This window comes from Oreochromis niloticus, linkage group LG9 (genome assembly GCF_001858045.2).
Source record: "Oreochromis niloticus isolate F11D_XX linkage group LG9, O_niloticus_UMD_NMBU, whole genome shotgun sequence".
In the NCBI taxonomy this organism is placed as follows: Eukaryota; Metazoa; Chordata; class Actinopteri; order Cichliformes; family Cichlidae; genus Oreochromis; species Oreochromis niloticus.
The window spans coordinates 24289532-24308994 of record NC_031974.2 but is presented as its reverse complement, the minus strand read 5'-3'; the positions used below and the strand labels follow the sequence as shown (position 1 = coordinate 24308994).

Below are 19463 nucleotides of genomic sequence, written 5' to 3'. Positions count from 1 at the left end.
CCACTCCCACAAACCTCCTTAAAAGCACAGGAGAATTGCTCTTAAGTCAGGTCAGTCTTAGGACACACAGCACCTTCCTGCTTGGTTTGGAGCTCTTTCAGCAGAGATACTTATTCCAGCTTTCCTGTTTTAATCACTGGGATTTCAAAGATGGAAGATTATGGGATGCACTTTTCACCAGGTATGTACTCAGCATTGCTTACTGGTGAGCTGATTTGAACAGAGTTGGCTAACCTCTAAGACAACTTGCAAAAATACTCTTTCACTCTGTGTTGTAAGTCCTGATGGCAGAAGTCACCATTTCTCCCTCCACAGCTGATCGGGGAGTCCACTTTAAATTCTTTTTGGTTTTAAAGAATGTACAAATATCCCACCACTTTTTTTTCCCAAGTTTGTTGGAAACTGTTGTGTTTAAGACTCATTGTCTTCATGCATGCTCAATAATGCTAATGCATGCATGTTTTCAGTGAGAGAAACGTTTCGTCACTCATCCACGTGACTTCTTCAGTCTGAGACCTTTTGGGATTTAAGACTCATCAATTTATCCTTTTTTTAAATTATTACTGTTACAAAGTCAGTCGTGCCAACACATATCAGTAACTGACCAACGTGGACCATATAGACTTGTGCTTACTTGGCCTCTGTCTCTTTACCCTTACAGACTCGTGGAGTTCTGGCAGCGGTGTAGAAGCGAGTCTTCACTTCGAAGAAACCGGTGATACTTCTGAGGCAGTTTCAAGCTCTGTCTCACAGGAGAAACAAAATTTTGCTGTCCCAAGAAGCCAGGATGGCAACATCAGTGCCACTCTGCACGATCCCAGCACTGCTCCAGAGAAACCTAAAGGAAAGGCCCGGGTGGTGTTCACAGAGAGACAGCTGAATATTCTTGTCCATCAGTTTAATGTGAAACGTTACTATGAGCCAAGTGAGATGAAGCAGTTGGCAGAGATGACAGGACTGACCTACAAACAGGTGAGTGTTTTTCAACCTACTGGAACATAAGAAATTGAATTTTGGGTCCATTGTACTCATTAAATGTTTTCTGTTGTCGTCCATCTTTAGGTAAAAACTTGGTTTCAAACAGACGGAGTAAGTTTAGGAGGAGTTCACATCCTCAGCATGTGAATCAGGGCGTCCCACTTCATGTAAGTATCTCCTATTATTAAAAAGCACTTTTTCTGATCATTATCTGGGGAAGTATTCTTGAAGTATTCTTGTTTTACTGACAGTCCACCTGTCTGTGATTCAGTTTCAGGGAGAGGGACAGCCCCCACTCAGGCAGGAGTACACCCAGGACCTGGAGGTAAACTTAATCACAAATGGTGCAAATTATCAGGGCCCTATCCTCATCCTGTGGACAGTTTTGCTCCTGGACCTCAATGGACCTTCCCCAACTCGCACCAGATGTTTGACTGGTCGATGCCACCAGGCAACGGCCAGTATGAATTCAACCCTGTTGCTGGTATGAATGTACACGAAGAATATTACACGCCTTTTGTATGAGAAACGTCTAAAATTCAGTAAGTGAAAGAACAAGATAGCATAAAACACTGGGGTTGAGAAGGCGAGTAACTTGTTTAAAAGCAGAAGTTGTACATGCAAGCCTTTAATGTTAACTCTTGTAATTATGTTGAGGTTCATTAAACATAACTCGTTAAGTGTACATATGTTTTGAAATTTCATGTTGTTATCTGGCTGTGCCGTTACCATGGTGACATGGACGCCATGGCAGGAAATACTTGGTGGACGCCTCTCCTTATATGTTCACTTTTTAAAAAAAATGTTGCTGTCCATACGGACAATATTGATTTGAAAATGTTTAGCTAACAATCTTGTCAACACAAAGTTCTTTATTTGGAGCACATTTCTACAAGAACGATAAGTAAGTTAGTTAGTTGTGATGTGATCTTCTCCTAGTTCCTTGTTTCCCCGTGTGTGTTGCTGTGTCAGTTTTGCTGCCCCGCCAGGCCTGGAGAGTCCCTGCCTTGGAGCCAGCTACACCTGTGATAATCACTCACCTGTTGCTGATCTGCTAATAAAAGGAGCTCAACTTAAGAGGGCAGTGGAGCAGCAGTCGGTGTGGGATTGTTAAACTAGAAATACAGTTAGTGCTCAGCTTGTATTTCCTATAGTCATGCAATTTATTATTTTTAAGCAATCGTATGAATTTTTGTATTGATGTACTTTTGTTAATTTGATCTGTATAGGTGTTCCACACACTAACTCCTGTGATTGTAATGCTGTGATATTTTACATTAGTCCTTACCATTGGCTTGGCTCATCTACTCCCCTCATAAACACTGAGTTTGCTACATTAATAGTTAATGTTTTATTTTTAGTAGGGTGTTCAGTTTTTACAATTTCTTTAGGCAAGCCAGGACCAACATCAAGAAAAAAGTCATTAGAACCATTTGCAAATTGTTTTATGTCACTGATCATTGTATTTTGTATTTGAAAGTTATTGGGATATTCCAATCCTTTAGTTCCTTTATTTACAGTATCATTTAGTACTGTCCACGTTTTTCATATTTTATTTTATCTAAAAGTTTACTGTAGTAATTTCTTTTACTCGTTCTGATAATTGTTATAAATGTATTCTTATACCTCTTATAAGTTTGTTCAGCATCTATTGTTCTTCTTCTTGTACAACAGATTCTTTTTCTTACATGCGTTTGTTAGCCATGTTTTCAGTTTTCTTTGCTTTATTCACCAGGAGACAGCGTTTATTGTAAAGAGTTAATATTATTGATAAGAAGTTTTCATATGCCACGTCAACATCTTGAACATAGATCTTTCTCTAGTCTTGGTTGTTGAGCTGTTCCTTAAGGCAGCCAATTTCTTAAGCCTAAATTATAGTATTTACACAATTTGCATTTCATTTACTCCCTGCTGCTCTCCACCTGTTCTCCCTCTCTTGTCTCTTTCTTCCTGCAAGTCTCTCCATTCCCTCAATCTGGCCCACATCTCATCTCTCACTATACTTCTTCTACTCCCTCTCTATCACTTCCTTCGTTCCCTTTATCTGTCACTCACACACGCATGCATCCATACACGCAAGAAAACATAATTTATTAACTCACCGCTTCTATGTAATACCCCCCAATCACTTTCAGATTACTATTTATTGTGTATGCATTAAGACAGATTATTTTTCTTGATAAACCATCAACACTCTCATTGATACAGATGGCATATGGTTTCAGTTTATCGTAGGAGTCCAGGTGCCAGATGAAGTTCAGCCCTTTTGAAAAATAGTTCCTTCGCCTGAGACGTCTTGCTTGCCTCAGTGCCACCCCTCAGGGATCCAGCTCATTCAACACCAAGCGTGCATCCCCTTTCCTCACGCGTAGTCAATGTTCTCTGCATTTAGCGTACATCCATCGGTACACGTGAAGCTACCAGAGTACTGCAACTGGTTGTCAATGAATTCAACCAAGACTTCCAGGTCAGAGTACACTTTTGTGACGAGTGTGTCCCCTTGCGCTAAGAACTCTCTTCAGATGTCTCTCACTTTTATAAAAATTGTGTGTACTGCCAAGCACTGTTTTAATGTCTTTATAATTTAGTCCAAGCTCAAAATTAAAATGTACTTACTTTACTTACTTTTTAGCCTTTTTATTAAATACTCTTAAATTTAAAGACTTGGTTGACCTCAGAACTCTACACATAATTTATAAAGCAACAAACAAATCTTTGTCCACAACATTTAGAACTTGATCAGGATAAAGACCAAATCATGATGACCTGAGAGAAATCCTTATGTTCAGCAAAGCTTCAGATGAGGATTTCTTCCATCTTGGTCTTGCCAAAGCACATGCTGGTGGTTTTCACAAAGATTTAAGACACTTCCACCTCATCTGCAGTTTTCAACATGGAAGCTACATGCATGTTTTATACTGTTTTACAGGTTTTATTTCTTTCATTTTTATCTTCCTGCCATTTAAATATAAAACATAGGCTGCTTTCATATCAATTTACAATATTTGATATGATGTTAAAAAGCAAAAGTCATGAAATTTTGTGTTCAGCCTCTGACCCAGAATGTCACAGCAGAAATGGAGACTCATCAGACCAGGAAACATTTCTCCAATCTCTTATTGTCTAATATTTGTGAGTCTGTTTCCTCAGTTTGCTGTTCTTAGCTGACAGATAGTGGTAGCCAGTGTGGTCTTCTGCTGCTTCTAGCCCATGTGCTTCAAGGTCTGACATGTTGTGCTCTCGGAGATGGTCTTCTGTATAGTTTGCTTTTAATGAGTGGTTATTTTTAGTCTCTGCTGCCTTCCTATCAGCATGAAGTCATCTGGTCTTTCTTCTCTGACCTCTGACATCAACAAGCTCATTTCACTCAGAGAAGTGCTGCTCACTACATGTATCACTGAGTTTTACATTCTTTTCTGCACTTTACATTAGTTTCTTTAATTTCTTTTCTTTCATTCATCACTCACTCTTTCAAGATGTTTTCTCTCTCAGTGAATCAGTGAGATTTTGAGAAGGTGCCACACAAGTATGCCCTGATCAAGTTCTAAATGTTGTGGGCCAAAGATTTGTTTGTTGCTTTATTAATTATGTGTAGAGTTTTGAGATCAACCAAGTCTTTAAATTTAAGAGTATTTAATAAAAAGGCTAAAAAGTGGATTTGGTGGTTCTGTTGAAGTAGTTTTATTTATTATCCTAATTCTATGTTATTTATCATCAGTTTATTAGTGATATAATTTGTTCGACTCCCAAATAGTATGAGATTTGTTTTGCTCAGATTCAGTGTTAAATCATTATAGAAAAACCAAGTCTTCAATTCCTTAAATTCATTTTCTAGTAGATGTCTGGGAAGGTTCCCAGTTATCCAGGTCATCGTAGTCTCAGGAGCTTAGAAAGAAAATGACTTTTTTAGTTGCTTGAAGATGTTTCACCTCTCATCTGATAGGCTTTTTCAGTTCAAAGTGGTAGAGAGTCACAGATTTAAGCCGTATAGGAGTGTCGCCCCAAGAGGGACAATGGACCCTATAACGATCCTCTACCTAGTCACACGAGCCAAGGTGTGAAAACGGGTGTAGGTCATATTCAGCCAAGGTTTCAGGTGAACTCATTTCACCTGAAGTTCATTCAGAAGTTGTTCCAAGTTACTTCCACAATAACTTTGTGTCATCTGCAAACAATATGACTTCTGTGTCTTTGAAATTACTTCAAATTAAGACACGTGAACACAAACACCTTTACCCACATTGATCTCTCATGGCCCTGGTGCCATCTGTCTGCATTGACTTGATAATTAATCAGAGGTAGCAGGATGTGATACAGGAACTCTAAGAGACACATTAGCGTATGTTTAGTGGTCACTGGCTGAACTGGGTGCGTCTCTAATTCTGAATGAGCCAGAGGGGCCAGATGCATGTGTCTGTGGGTTTATGACGGGCGTTGATGTGGATCGTTAGTCTTGCTGTTGTTGACGTTGACTTATGTGGGTGTTTTAGTGTCAGAGACTTTTTACAATGTAGAGGTGCATTTCAAAGAAGGTGAAAGCTGCCATTTGCTACCTTATAAACTCAGTAATGTTCTCCAGATGATCAAAAAGATCTAAATTAGAGGTGTAAGTCTTTATTTGTATGTAATATTGGTATAATTTGGCTTATTTTAAAACATTTTATACATATCAGGTTTCAAAACTCACTGAAATAATACAGATTTTGTGTAAAATATATTTAAAGAGGAGCTGTATTTGCTCTGATACATTTGAAATTATAAACTATGTGCACAAATCTTCTGATGATAGAAAGTAAATTAATCATCGGTGCAAAGATCAAACTGGTGTCTTGTCTGAAACAACCAGAGCAGGAAGTTAAATCAAAATCATCTAACACAGATCTAGTTGACATAAAAGCAGAACAGGCTAAACTGTTCTCAACTCACCAGTGAGAAATATCCATAAAAATCATGATTTACACCAGCTGCAGCTCACAGTCAGCAACTCATCAGGTTTGGTTTTCTTTACTAAATGAGAATTTTTCACATTATGTAGTCCATCATATGTTTTAAACACGATTAAAGATGCAGACCTTGATGAATTGATTTAATATCAGTTGCCACTTTCAGACTGTTTCATTTATTAAAGTTAATAAAGACAAAAAGAGTGGTCAGGGGTCATTGTGATATTCCATGTCACATTTTTGAATGGTTTGCATGAGTACAAAAAACATTTTTGCCTCAACAAGCTGCTGTGGGGGTTTAAAGAGAGGTGCAACTTAAGGCCTGCAGGTCAAATTATCATGATGTTGCATTTGCAAAAATGCTCTATGTGAGTGGAAAGTTCTTTGGGTGATCTAATACTGCGTTAATTGATGCAAACATGGAATCAGTTCATTTCAGTAATTAGCTGCTAAGTGCTGCTCAAACATGAGCACACCAGTGAGGGAGCCAGTGATGTCCTCACCAAAATAATTCTTGTGAGCAGTTTTAACATGTTTATGTGTGAAAACAGTGTGGCAGTTTAGGTCAATTAAAGGAGGCTGAAGAGGAATCAGTGTGGTTTTCTGAGGGTGGTGTGGTAGAGGACTTCATGTGTAGCTGACTGATAAAGTCCACTTCTTATATATGTTGTTATAACTCTTTCAAAGTCACCAATGCATTTATCTGCAATTAATTTTCCTCCAATGAGGACAGTGGTAGAATGAAATACTGCTTCTGTTAAATACGATAAAAAAAAGACTCAGAAATCTCGCTGTGTCATGTCACACCCACCAACCAAAGGAAGGGTTTGACCTGTTTTGAGCTCAAGTCTCTCATCACAGCCTGATGTGTGCTTCCTCCTGCACACTGATACAGCTGGTGGATGTAGTTCAGTAGAAAGAAAACAGTTCCTACATTAAAATGTTAATAAAAGTTTGTGGATTTCATTTTGAGTCAGGCGTGATTTCTAAAAAGAGACTTTGCTGCTGAGGAAAACTTTTGCTACTCTGAGAAACACATCACAAGTCCATCTTGTTCCGATTTACTGTAGAGACTTATTTACAAACCTGGGCAACAATCTAGATGGATAAACAGAACTACAGTACTACTTCAGGACTCCAAAAATGTCACCAAACAAAACTGAATCCATTTCACTGACATTACAATTCCTGTGGACGGCTAAACTTAAGCTTAAGGCGGTTGTTGTTGTCTTGGGGGGCTCTGTTACTTTTCCCTCCCCCACAGATGGAGCAGAGAAGAAGAAAAGGTTAGAGATCACACTTTGTCATTTCTTGAAGTATCAGTGATTAAAAGATAAAGTAATTTTAGGCATTAACAGTTTAATATTTTATAAAGTGTGAGCTGGAAGGATTTGGTAAAGCTCATTTGTACAGCTGCTTTCTAACTGTACTTTCTTTTTTCAGACCTGAGAAACAGCATTTTAAAGAAATGTAAATGATGCCAGTTGGTAGAAACAGCCCGACTGTTTTGTAAAGCAACTCACAAAAGAAGAAGCTCAACCCCCCACATTCCTGCCCACACCCACAAACCTCCTTAAAAGCACAGGAGAATTGCTCTTAAGTCAGGTCAGTCTTAGGACACACAGCACCTTCCTGCTTGGTTTGGAGCTCTTTCAGCAGAGATACTTATTCCAGCTTTCCTGTTTTAATCACTGGGATTTCAAAGATGGAAGATTATGGGATGCACTTTTCACCAGGTATGTACTCAGCATTGCTTACTGGTGAGCTGATTTGAACAGAGTTGGCTAACCTCTAAGACAACTTGCAAAAATACTCTTTCACTCTGTGTTGTAAGTCCTGATGGCAGAAGCCACCATTTCTCCCTCCACAGCTGATCGGGGAGTCCACTTTAAATCCTTTTTGGTTTTAAAGAATGTACAAATATCCCACCACTTTTTTTTCCCAAGTTTGTTGGAAACTGTTGTGTTTAAGACTCATTGTCTTCATGCATGCTCAATAATGCTAATGCATGCATGTTTTCAGTGAGAGAAACGTTTCGTCACTCATCCACGTGACTTCTTCAGTCTGAGACCTTTTGGGATTTAAGACTCATCAATTTATCCTTTTTTAAAATTATTACTGTTAAAAAGTCAGTCGTGCCAACACATATCAGTAACTGACCCACGTGGACCATATAGACTTGTGCTTACTTGTGCCTCTGTCTCTTTACCCTTACAGACTCGTGGAGTTCTGGCAGCGGTGTAGAAGCGAGTCTTCACTTCGAAGAAACCGGTGATACTTCTGAGGCAGTTTCAAGCTCAGTCTCACAGGAGAAACAAAATTTTGCTGTCCCAAGAAGCCAGGATGGCAACATCAGTGCCACTCTGCACGATCCCAGCACTGCTCCAGAGAAACCTAAAGGAAAGGCCCGGGTGGTGTTCACAGAGAGACAGCTGAATATTCTTGTCCATCAGTTTAATGTGAAACGTTACTATGAGCCAAGTGAGATGAAGCAGTTGGCAGAGATGACAGGACTGACCTACAAACAGGTGAGTGTTTTCAACCTACTGGAACATAAGAAATTGAATTTTGGGTCCATTGTACTCATTAAATGTTTTCTGTTGTCGTCCATCTTTAGGTAAAAACTTGGTTTCAAAACAGACGGAGTAAGTTTAGGAGGAGTTCACATCCTCAGCATGTGAATCAGGGCGTCCCACTTCATGTAAGTATCTCCTATTATTAAAAAGCACTTTTTCTGATCATTATCTGGGGAAGTATTCTTGAAGTATTCTTGTTTTACTGACAGTCCACCTGTCTGTGATTCAGTTTCAGGGAGAGGGACAGCCCCCACTCAGGCAGGAGTACACCCAGGACCTGGAGGTAAACTTAATCACAAATGGTGCAAATTATCAGGGCCCCTATCCTCATCCTGTGGACAGTTTTGCTCCTGGACCTCAATGGACCTTCCCCAACTCGCACCAGATGTTTGACTGGTCGATGCCACCAGGCAACGGCCAGTATGAATTCAACCCTGTTGCTGGTATGAATGTACACGAAGAATATTACACGCCTTTTGTATGAGAAACGTCTAAAATTCAGTAAGTGAAAGAACAAGATAGCATAAAACACTGGGGTTGAGAAGGCGAGTAACTTGTTTAAAAGCAGAAGTTGTACATGCAAGCCTTTAATGTTAACTCTTGTAATTATGTTGAGGTTCATTAAACATAACTCGTTAAGTGTACATATGTTTTGAAATTTCATGTTGTTATCTGGCTGTGCCGTTACCATGGTGACATGGACGCCATGGCAGGAAATACTTGGTGGACGCCTCTCCTTATATGTTCACTTTTTAAAAAAAATGTTGCTGTCCATACGGACAATATTGATTTGAAAATGTTTAGCTAACAATCTTGTCAACACAAAGTTCTTTATTTGGAGCACATTTCTACAAGAACGATAAGTAAGTTAGTTAGTTGTGATGTGATCTTCTCCTAGTTCCTTGTTTCCCCGTGTGTGTTGCTGTGTCAGTTTTGCTGCCCCGCCAGGCCTGGAGAGTCCCTGCCTTGGAGCCAGCTACACCTGTGATAATCACTCACCTGTTGCTGATCTGCTAATAAAAGGAGCTCAACTTAAGAGGGCAGTGGAGCAGCAGTCGGTGTGGGATTGTTAAACTAGAAATACAGTTAGTGCTCAGCTTGTATTTCCTATAGTCATGCAATTTATTATTTTTAAGCAATCGTATGAATTTTTGTATTGATGTACTTTTGTTAATTTGATCTGTATAGGTGTTCCACACACTAACTCCTGTGATTGTAATGCTGTGATATTTTACATTAGTCCTTACCATTGGCTTGGCTCATCTACTCCCCTCATAAACACTGAGTTTGCTACATTAATAGTTAATGTTTAATTTTTAGTAGGGTGTTCAGTTTTTACAATTTCTTTAGGCAAGCCAGGACCAACATCAAGAAAAAAGTCATTAGAACCATTTGCAAATTGTTTTATGTCACTGATCATTGTATTTTGTATTTGAAAGTTATTGGGATATTCCAATCCTTTAGTTCCTTTATTTACAGTATCATTTAGTACTGTCCACGTTTTTCATATTTTATTTTATCTAAAAGTTTACTGTAGTAATTTCTTTTACTCGTTCTCATAATTATTATAAATGTATTCTTATACCTCTTATAAGTTTGTTCAGCATCTATTGTTCTTCTTCTTGTACAACAGATTCTTTTTCTTACATGCGTTTGTTAGCCATGTTTTCAGTTTTCTTTGCTTTATTCACCAGGAGACAGCGTTTATTGTAAAGAGTTAATATTATTGATAAGAAGTTTTCATATGCCACGTCAACATCTTGAACATAGATCTTTCTCTAGTCTTGGTTGTTGAGCTGTTCCTTAAGGCAGCCAATTTCTTAAGCCTAAATTATAGTATTTACACAATTTGCATTTCATTTACTCCCTGCTGCTCTCCACCTGTTCTCCCTCTCTTGTCTCTTTCTTCCTGCAAGTCTCTCCATTCCCTCAATCTGGCCCACATCTCATCTCTCACTATACTTCTTCTACTCCCTCTCTATCACTTCCTTCGTTCCCTTTATCTGTCACTCACACATGCATGCATCCATACACGCAAGAAAACATAATTTATTAACTCACCGCTTCTATGTAATATCCCCCAATCACTTTCAGATTACTATTTATTGTGTATGCATTAAGACAGATTATTTTTCTTGATAAACCATCAACACTCTCATTGATACAGATGGCATATGGTTTCAGTTTATCGTAGGAGTCCAGGTGCCAGATGAAGTTCAGCCCTTTTGAAAAATAGTTCCTTCGCCTGAGACGTCTTGCTTGCCTCAGTGCCACCCCTCAGGGATCCAGCTCATTCAACACCAAGCGTGCATCCCCTTTCCTCACGCGTAGTCAATGTTCTCTGCATTTAGCGTACATCCATCGGTACACGTGAAGCTACCAGAGTACTGCAACTGGTTGTCAATGAATTCAACCAAGACTTCCAGGTCAGAGTACGCTTTTGTGACGAGTGTGTCCCCTTGCGCTAAGAACTCTCTTCAGATGTCTCTCACTTTTATAAAAATTGTGTGTACTGCCAAGCACTGTTTTAATGTCTTTATAATTTAGTCCAAGCTCAAAATTAAAATGTACTTACTTTACTTACTTTTTAGCCTTTTTTATTAAATACTCTTAAATTTAAAGACTTGGTTGACCTCAGAACTCTACACATAATTTATAAAGCAACAAACAAATCTTTGTCCCACAACATTTAGAACTTGATCAGGATAAAGACCAAATCATGATGACCTGAGAGAAATCCTTATGTTCAGCAAAGCTTCAGATGAGGATTTCTTCCATCTTGGTCTTGCCAAAGCACATGCTGGTGGTTTTCACAAAGATTTAAGACACTTCCACCTCATCTGCAGTTTTCAACATGGAAGCTACATGCATGTTTTATACTGTTTTACTGGTTTTATTTCTTTCATTTTTATCTTCCTGCCATTTAAATATAAAACATAGGCTGCTTTCATATCAATTTACAATATTTGATATGCACTGAAAAAAATATGTTGTTGGATTTACTTAATTCAATGGTGGACATTTGTTGCACACAGATGTTTTGCTTTGGCAGCAACTTAAACAATTGAGTTAAATTAACACAATTTATTCATGTTCAATAAACCTGTGCAATTTGTGTTGATAAAATGTGACTTAAACATGTTTTGATGAAGTAATTTGAGCTCTTGGAATATTTTAATCCTTCTCAATTTTCTCACTTTATCCCAACACCATTCAGTAACTTTTACCCAATACTACTTGGTCACTTAAATATTACATGTTATCTTCAAATTACATTTTGCTATTATATTCTAGTATCAATTACACAATTTTCAAATGGAGGCCTTATAACAGATTGTATTGTTCTCTTCCAAGATGGTTGCTGGCATCCACCAGTAACCTTTCAAAACAAAATGTCTAATTTCATTGCATTGACAGTAGGTAAAGAATTAAACTGACATTACTCATCTATTGAATCTATATAAATCAACAGTTAAATAATGTCAGTTCTTCCGTGTTCTCTGGAATCAATCACAGCAAAGAAATTAGACTGTTGCTTTTGAAAAATGTCACAGGTAACCATCTTTGGAAAGAACAATACAAAACATCCTATTTAAGGCCTCTGACGTCAAGATTCAGTTAAACAACAATTATAACTAAACAATTTGAGGTAACGTTAGTTTCCATTAACATTAAATTAGGTTACTGAATTGGCGAACACCTTCCTATTAACATTACCCATTTTACCCCAATAACTAAAGAAATTAGCACTTGCAGGTCAAAACCTTTATTCAAGAGACGCAAAAATAACATTGATACAGTGACTGTCAAAAATTACAGCACTGATCATACTGTGACATCTTGGTTCAAAACAGCACAGCACACTTAGAAATATTCATCGTTCTTTACTTCAACTGAATGAAACTGAAAACACCATTTCACACGACCCATATGGGATATTTAGACTGTATAACTGTTCACGCTACATCTCTTCACTAGTAAAAGAAAGAAAAAATACAAACAGAAATTGAAAAATGCTGCCAAACAGATAAACAGAGAACTTGTACAGAGCAAAAGGAAAAACAAACAACAAAAAAATGGACCTGTCCTCATGGCAGTTGCAGAGTATATAAAAATGAACCCTGCGATCTGTTCCTGGAATTGAGCTTCAAAAATGCAGCAGAACAAGTGTGAGATTTAAATGTCCTCTCACCTAGAGCTGATCACCTTGCATGCATAACAGTGAGCTTTCCTTGCAGTAGCAGTTTTGTCTTAGTTGTGAGCTTTTCTTGAGAGCTGAGTTGCATCCAAATCCATTACCACCCTTTGAATCAACTCAAAAGTGTAGCAGAGTTGTGATGGGTAACTCATATTGAAGGAATAAAAAAGGTCCAAACAGCATGGCTGCTGCAAAAGTCACGTTATCCAGATCTTGAAGAACTACTATACCCTCGATGATGATGCCAACATCAGAAAAGTCATTGCCTGGCGCATCCTCTGGAGACAGATGTTCATTGTGGTTTTCTCAATCTGTGCAGTGGCCTCAGTCAAGTCCTGGTTAAACACAAAACATTTCTTTAAGATTCCTTTTTAAACTCATCTCTTTTGAATCTACCAGTTCTAATGTTAGAGTAATTTAAACCAATGCAAGCAACATAGTAAATAGCTATAGCCAAAGAGTGGCCTGCCATGCTGCCATTCATGGGCTAACTCAAGGGCCGGCGGCCGAGTTCACTACCAGGCCTCATGTGAACTTCAAATTATTAAAGAGGACTACTGGTCCTAACCAGTCCAATGAGGATCAAGTGGATAACTAAATGCATTTTGAAATGTTGCAAAGCCACAATCTACTCATAAAACACTCACCATGAACTCCTGCACCAAGATGTTGCAATTGTCTTTCACACAGATGCGGAGCACTTTGATGAGGGACTCCCTTCGAGCATTAATGTCATCCTTAAGTATTATAACAAAGAAAACAGAGAATTGTGAACTTTTCAGTAGCACAAAAGAAAATGATCCCAGACAAAAACTCTTGACTTTTTAAACCAGTCAACATGCAACACCAGCATCTACAAAGCAATATCAAAAGTTCCTGTTTGACATCAACTTTATGGATATATAGTTTCCAGAACATATTTTTTTAAAAAAGATAATTTTTTCTCAGTGGGCCAGTAAATGCATGACGAAAATTATGGCATCCGTTTAGTGGAATAAGTACTCACAGGTAATAGTTGTCTGTTTCAATGGATGCAGCATAAAAATCTTTTACTGACCTAATGCAATACATATACACTTTGTAGTCAAAGAATTTTAAAGTTCTTACTGTCATCATGGCAGCTACATCCTTTAGCTTTGTGCCCTGCTCCCCTGATCACTTTGCAAACACTTTCAGCAGACTGTCAGAGAGAAACTCAGCTCCGTCAGAAACCTTGACTGTAAAGGCATGGTTGGGATGCACTGGAATGCTGCATTTTATCTGAAATGACATAAAATTATTTTGAAATAACAGCAGGCACTCTTCTTGGTTAATCAGTAATGTTTTGTTGAATAAAAACTGTGTTTCCAGATCTTATGGGATTAAAAAAATCCAAAGATGTTTGTTTCTGATTTGCAACCCAACAACCCACAAGTTACAACCTCATTTTAGTTCAAGTGTGCATTAATGTGAGTCTAGTAATCACCTTTCTGACAATACATACAGGTATAAGTTAAACCTATGGCAGATTTTGGATTTCTCAGTTGTATTAATAGGGTGGTCTATTTGAGTATGCATGTACCTAATAATTATAAAAAAAAACCTATTATAACTAAGTTACAGAAACCTTAAGCGAAAATAGAATATAATTTCTCACCATAACACCTTGAACCCACAATCCATCAGCTGACTCCTGGTGAAATGCAGAATAGAAGTCGTCTCTCAATGTGTAGCAAAAAAACAAACAAAAACAAAAGGACAGCAGGTGAGGGCAGGAGTAAGCTAGCATAATGCCGCTGATGATATTAGCTAAAGCTGTTCAATGTCCAAAATCTCACTAACACCATGGTGCAGTAAATACACAATGCAACCGAAAAGTCAGTTGGCAAATCTATTCACACAGAAAACCAAATTATGTTATGAGTGCCTCGTAATTAATTTAATGTGATATTACGGCCAAATTCAGATGAAAAAGCGCCAATTCTTTGACAACAGATAAAACAGCAAATAAGCTAACGGTTCTTTTTTAACATGTTACATGGCGACACTCTAGACGTTTAACTACATTTGGCTGAAATATGGTAAATATTAATTCAAAAAATCAAGACATACCAAAAAACGTAGAGTTGGCTGCTGGACTTGACTGAGATGGATGCCTTTTTTAAACCATGATCCAAAGCCCGCGAGATGAAATCACGCGTGGTTTCACGAGATTTAACGTTGCTATCTTATTGACTTACTTCACCTGAACATGATATGAACAATTTAATACACCCTTTCTGCATATCATGTAGTTTTTACACTATATAGTTACATTTAACTTTAAAACATGAGGCAATTGTGTTAAATACATGCAAGATGCTTACATAAATCCAAGAGATGGCCAGTCCCTTTTTTTCAGTGTGATGTTAAAAAGCGAAAGTCATGAAATCTTGTGTTTAGCCTCTGACCCAGAATGTCACAGCAGAAATAGAGACTCGTCAGACCAGGAAACATTTCTCCAATCTCTTATTGTCTAATATTTGTGAGTCTGTTTCCTCAGTTTGCTGTTCTTAGCTGACAGATAGTGGTAGCCAGTGTGGTCTTCTGCTGCTTCTAGCCCATGTGCTTCAAGGTCTGACATGTTGTGTTCTCGGAGATGGTCTTCTGTATAGTTTGCTTTTAATGAGTGGTTATTTTTAGTCTCTGCTGCCTTCCTATCAGCATGAAGTCATCTGGTCTTTCTTCTCTGACCTCTGACATCAACAAGCTCATTTCACTCAGAGAAGTGCTGCTCACTACATGTATCACTGAGTTTTACATTCTTTTCTGCACTTTACATTAGTTTCTTTAATTTCTTTTCTTTCATTCATCACTCACTCTTTCAAGATGTTTTGTTTTGAGATCAACCAAGTCTTTAAATTTAAGAGTATTTAATAAAAAGGCTAAAAAGTGGATTTGGTGGTTCTGTTGAAGTAGTTTTATTTATTATCCTAATTCTATGTTATTTATCATCAGTTTATTAGTGATATAATTTGTTCGACTCCCAAATAGTATGAGATTTGTTTTGCTCAGATTCAGTGTTAAATCATTATAGAAAAACCAAGTCTTCAATTCCTTAAATTCATTTTCTAGTAGATGTCTGGGAAGGTTCCCAGTTATCCAGGTCATCGTAGTCTCAGGAGCTTAGAAAGAAAATGACTTTTTTAGTTGCTTGAAGATGTTTCACCTCTCATCTGATAGGCTTTTTCAGTTCAAAGTGGTAGAGAGTCACAGATTTAAGCCGTATAGGAGTGTCGCCCCAAGAGGGACAATGGACCCTATAACAATCCTCTACCTAGTCACACGAGCCAAGGTGTTAAAACGGGTGTAGGTCATATTCAGCCAAGGTTTCAGGTGAACTCATTTCACCTGAAGTTCATTCAGAAGTTGTTCCAAGTTACTTCCACAATAACTTTGTGTCATCTGCAAACAATATGACTTCTGTGTCTTTGAAATTACTTCAAATTAAGACACGTGAACACAAACACCTTTACCCACATTGATCTCTCATGGCCCTGGTGCCATCTGTCTGCATTGACTTGATAATTAATCAGAGGTAGCAGGATGTGATACAGGAACTCTAAGAGACACATTAGCGTATGTTTAGTGGTCACTGGCTGAACTGGGTGCATCTCTAATTCTGAATGAGCCAGAGGGGGCCAGATGCATGTGTCTGTGGGTTTATGACGGGCGTTGATGTGGATCGTTAGTCTTGCTGTTGTTGACGTTGACTTATGTGGGTGTTTTAGTGTCAGAGACTTTTTACAATGTAGAGGTGCATTTCAAAGAAGGTGAAACTACCATTTGCTACCTTATAAACTCAGTAATGTTCTCCAGATGATCAAAAAGATCTAAATTAGACGTGTAAGTCTTTATTTGTATGTAATATTGGTATAATTTGGCTTATTTTAAAACATTTTATACATATCAGGTTTCAAAGCTCACTGAAATAATGCAGATTTTGTGTAAAATATATTTAAAGAGGAGCTGTATTTGCTCTGATACATTTGAAATTATAAACTATGTGCACAAATCTTCTGATAATAGAAAGTAAATTAATCATCGCTGCAAAGATCAAACTGGTGTCTTGTCTGAAACAACCAGAGCAGGAAGTTAAATCAAAATCATCTAACACAGATCTAGTTGACATAAAAGCAGAACAGGCTAAACTGTTCTCAACTCACCAGTGAGAAATATCCATAAAAAGCATGATTTACACCAGCTGCAGCTCACAGTCAGCAACTCATCAGGTTTGGTTTTCTTTACTAAATGAGAATTTTTCACATTATGTAGTCCATCATATGTTTTAAACACACGATTAAAGATGCAGACCTTGATGAATTGATTTAATTTCAGTTGCCACTTTCAGACTGTTTCATTTATTAAAGTTAATAAAGACAAAAAGAGTGGTCAGCGGTCATTGTGATATTCCATGTCACATTTTTGAATGGTTTGCATGAGTACAAAAACCATTTTTGCCTCAACAAGCTGCTGTGGGGGTTTAAAGAGAGGTGCAACTTAAGGCCTGCAGGTCAAATTATCATGATGTTGCATTTGCAAAAATGCTCTATGTGAGTGGAAAGTTCTTTGGGTGATCTAATACTGCGTTAATTGATGCAAACATGGAATCAGTTCATTTCAGTAATTAGCTGCTAAGTGCTGCGCAAACATGAGCACACCAGTGAGGGAGCCAGTGATGTCCTCACCAAATAATTCTTGTGAGCAGTTTTAACATGTTTATGTGTGAAAACAGTGTGGCAGTTTAGGTCAATTAAAGGAGGCTGAAGAGGAATCAGTGTGGTTTTCTGAGGGTGGTGTGGTAGAGGACTTCATGTGTAGCTGACTGATAAAGTCCACTTCTTATATATGTTGTTATAACTCTTTCAAAGTCACCAATGCATTTATCTGCAATGACTTTTCCTTCAATGAGGACAGTGGTAGAATGAAATACTGATTCTGTTAAATGCTGTTAAAAAAGACTCAGAAATCTCGCTGTGTCATGTCACACCCACCAACCAAAGGAAGAGTTTGACCTGTTTTGAGCTCAAGTCTCTCATCACAGCCTGATGTGTGCTTCCTCCTGCACACTGATTCAGGTGGTGGATGTAGTTCAGTAGAAAGAAAACAGTTCCTACATTGTTAATAAAAGTTTGTGGATTTCATTTTGAGTCAGGCGTGATTTCTAAAAACAGACTTTGCTGCTGAGGAAAACTTTTGTTACTCTGAGAAACACATCACAAGTCCATCTTGTTCCGATTTACTGTAGAGACTTATTTACAAACCTGGGCAACAATCTAGATGGATAAACAGAACTACAGTACTACTTCAGGACTCCAAAAATGTCACCAAACAAAACTGAATCCATTTCACTGACATTACAATTCCTGTGGACGGCTAAACTTGAGCTTAAGTTGGTTATTGTTGTCTTGGGGGGCTCTGTTACTTTTCCCTCCCCACAGATGGAGCAGAGAAGAAGAAAAGGTTAGAGATCACACTTTGTCATTTCTTGAAGAGTCTGTGATTAAAAGATAAAGTAATTTTAGGCATTAACAGTTTAATATTTTATAAAGTGTGAGTTGGAAGGATTTGGTAAAGCTCATTTGTACGGCTGCTTTCTAACTGTACTTTCTTTTTTCTGACCTGAGAAACAGCATTTTAAAGAAATGTAAATGATGCCAGTTGGTAGAAACAGCCTGACTGTTTTGTAAAGCAACTCACAAAAGAAGAAGCTCAACCCCCCACATTCCTGCCCACACCCACAAACCTCCTTAAAAGCCCAGGAGAATTGCTCTTAAGTCAGGTCAGTCTTAGGACACACAGCACCTTCCTGCCTGGTTTGGAGCTCTTTCAGCAGAGATACTTATTCCAGCTTTCCTGTTTTAATCACTGGGATTTCAAAGATGGAAGATTATGGGATGCACTTTTCACCAGGTATGTACTCAGCATTGTTTACTGGTGAGCTGATTTGAACAGAGTTGGCTAACCTCTAAGACAACTTGCAAAAATACTCTTTCACTCTGTGTTGTAAGTCCTGATGGCAGAAGCCACCATTTCTCCCTCCACAGCTGATCGGGGAGTCCACTTTAAATCCTTTTTGGTTTTAAAGAATGTACAAATATCCCACCACTTTTTTTTCCCAAGTTTGTTGGAAACTGTTGTGTTTAAGACTCATTGTCTTCATGCATGCTCAATAATGCTAATGCATGCATGTTTTCAGTGAGAGAAACGTTTCGTCACTCATCCACGTGACTTCTTCAGTCTGAGACCTTTTGGGATTTAAGACTCATCAATTTATCCTTTTTTAAAATTATTACTGTTAAAAAGTCAGTCGTGCCAACACATATCAGTAACTGACCCACGTGGACCATATAGACTTGTGCTTACTTGTGCCTCTGTCTCTTTACCCTTACAGACTCGTGGAGTTCTGGCAGCGGTGTAGAAGCGAGTCTTCACTTCGAAGAAACCGGTGATACTTCTGAGGCAGTTTCAAGCTCAGTCTCACAGGAGAAACAAAATTTTGCTGTCCCAAGAAGCCAGGATGGCAACATCAGTGCCACTCTGCACGATCCCAGCACTGCTCCAGAGAAACCTAAAGGAAAGGCCCGGGTGGTGTTCACAGAGAGACAGCTGAATATTCTTGTCCATCAGTTTAATGTGAAACGTTACTATGAGCCAAGTGAGATGAAGCAGTTGGCAGAGATGACAGGACTGACCTACAAACAGGTGAGTGTTTTTCAACCTACTGGAACATAAGAAATTGAATTTTGG

The 19463-nt window shown here is 38.2% G+C and overlaps 1 protein-coding gene and 1 long non-coding RNA gene across 4 annotated transcripts; one reads left to right on the top strand and one right to left on the bottom strand.

Moving 5' to 3' along the window:
- The first annotated feature begins 7509 nt into the window (after positions 1 to 7509).
- LOC102076242 (homeobox protein NANOG) lies at positions 7510 to 8981 on the top strand. The gene is made up of 5 exons (XM_019362922.2): positions 7510 to 7526; positions 7627 to 7657; positions 8139 to 8449; positions 8539 to 8622; positions 8727 to 8981. Exons 2-5 carry the CDS (start codon positions 7627 to 7629, stop codon positions 8979 to 8981), a joined length of 681 nt encoding a protein of 226 aa, XP_019218467.1. The 5' UTR covers positions 7510 to 7526.
- A 3384-nt stretch (positions 8982 to 12365) lies between these two features.
- On the bottom strand, positions 12366 to 15078 carry LOC109203520 (uncharacterized). 3 transcript variants are annotated; one of them, XR_003221533.1, is made up of 5 exons: positions 15041 to 15078; positions 14332 to 14919; positions 13803 to 13955; positions 13343 to 13432; positions 12366 to 13030 (listed from the first exon to the last, which is right to left on the bottom strand). It is a non-coding gene; the product is annotated as an uncharacterized LOC109203520 (long non-coding RNA). The 3 variants fall into 3 exon arrangements; XR_003221534.1 differs by having other exon boundaries at positions 14332 to 14395; positions 14787 to 15068; XR_002063253.2 differs by having other exon boundaries at positions 14332 to 15068.
- Positions 15079 to 19463: the final 4385 nt, after the last annotated feature.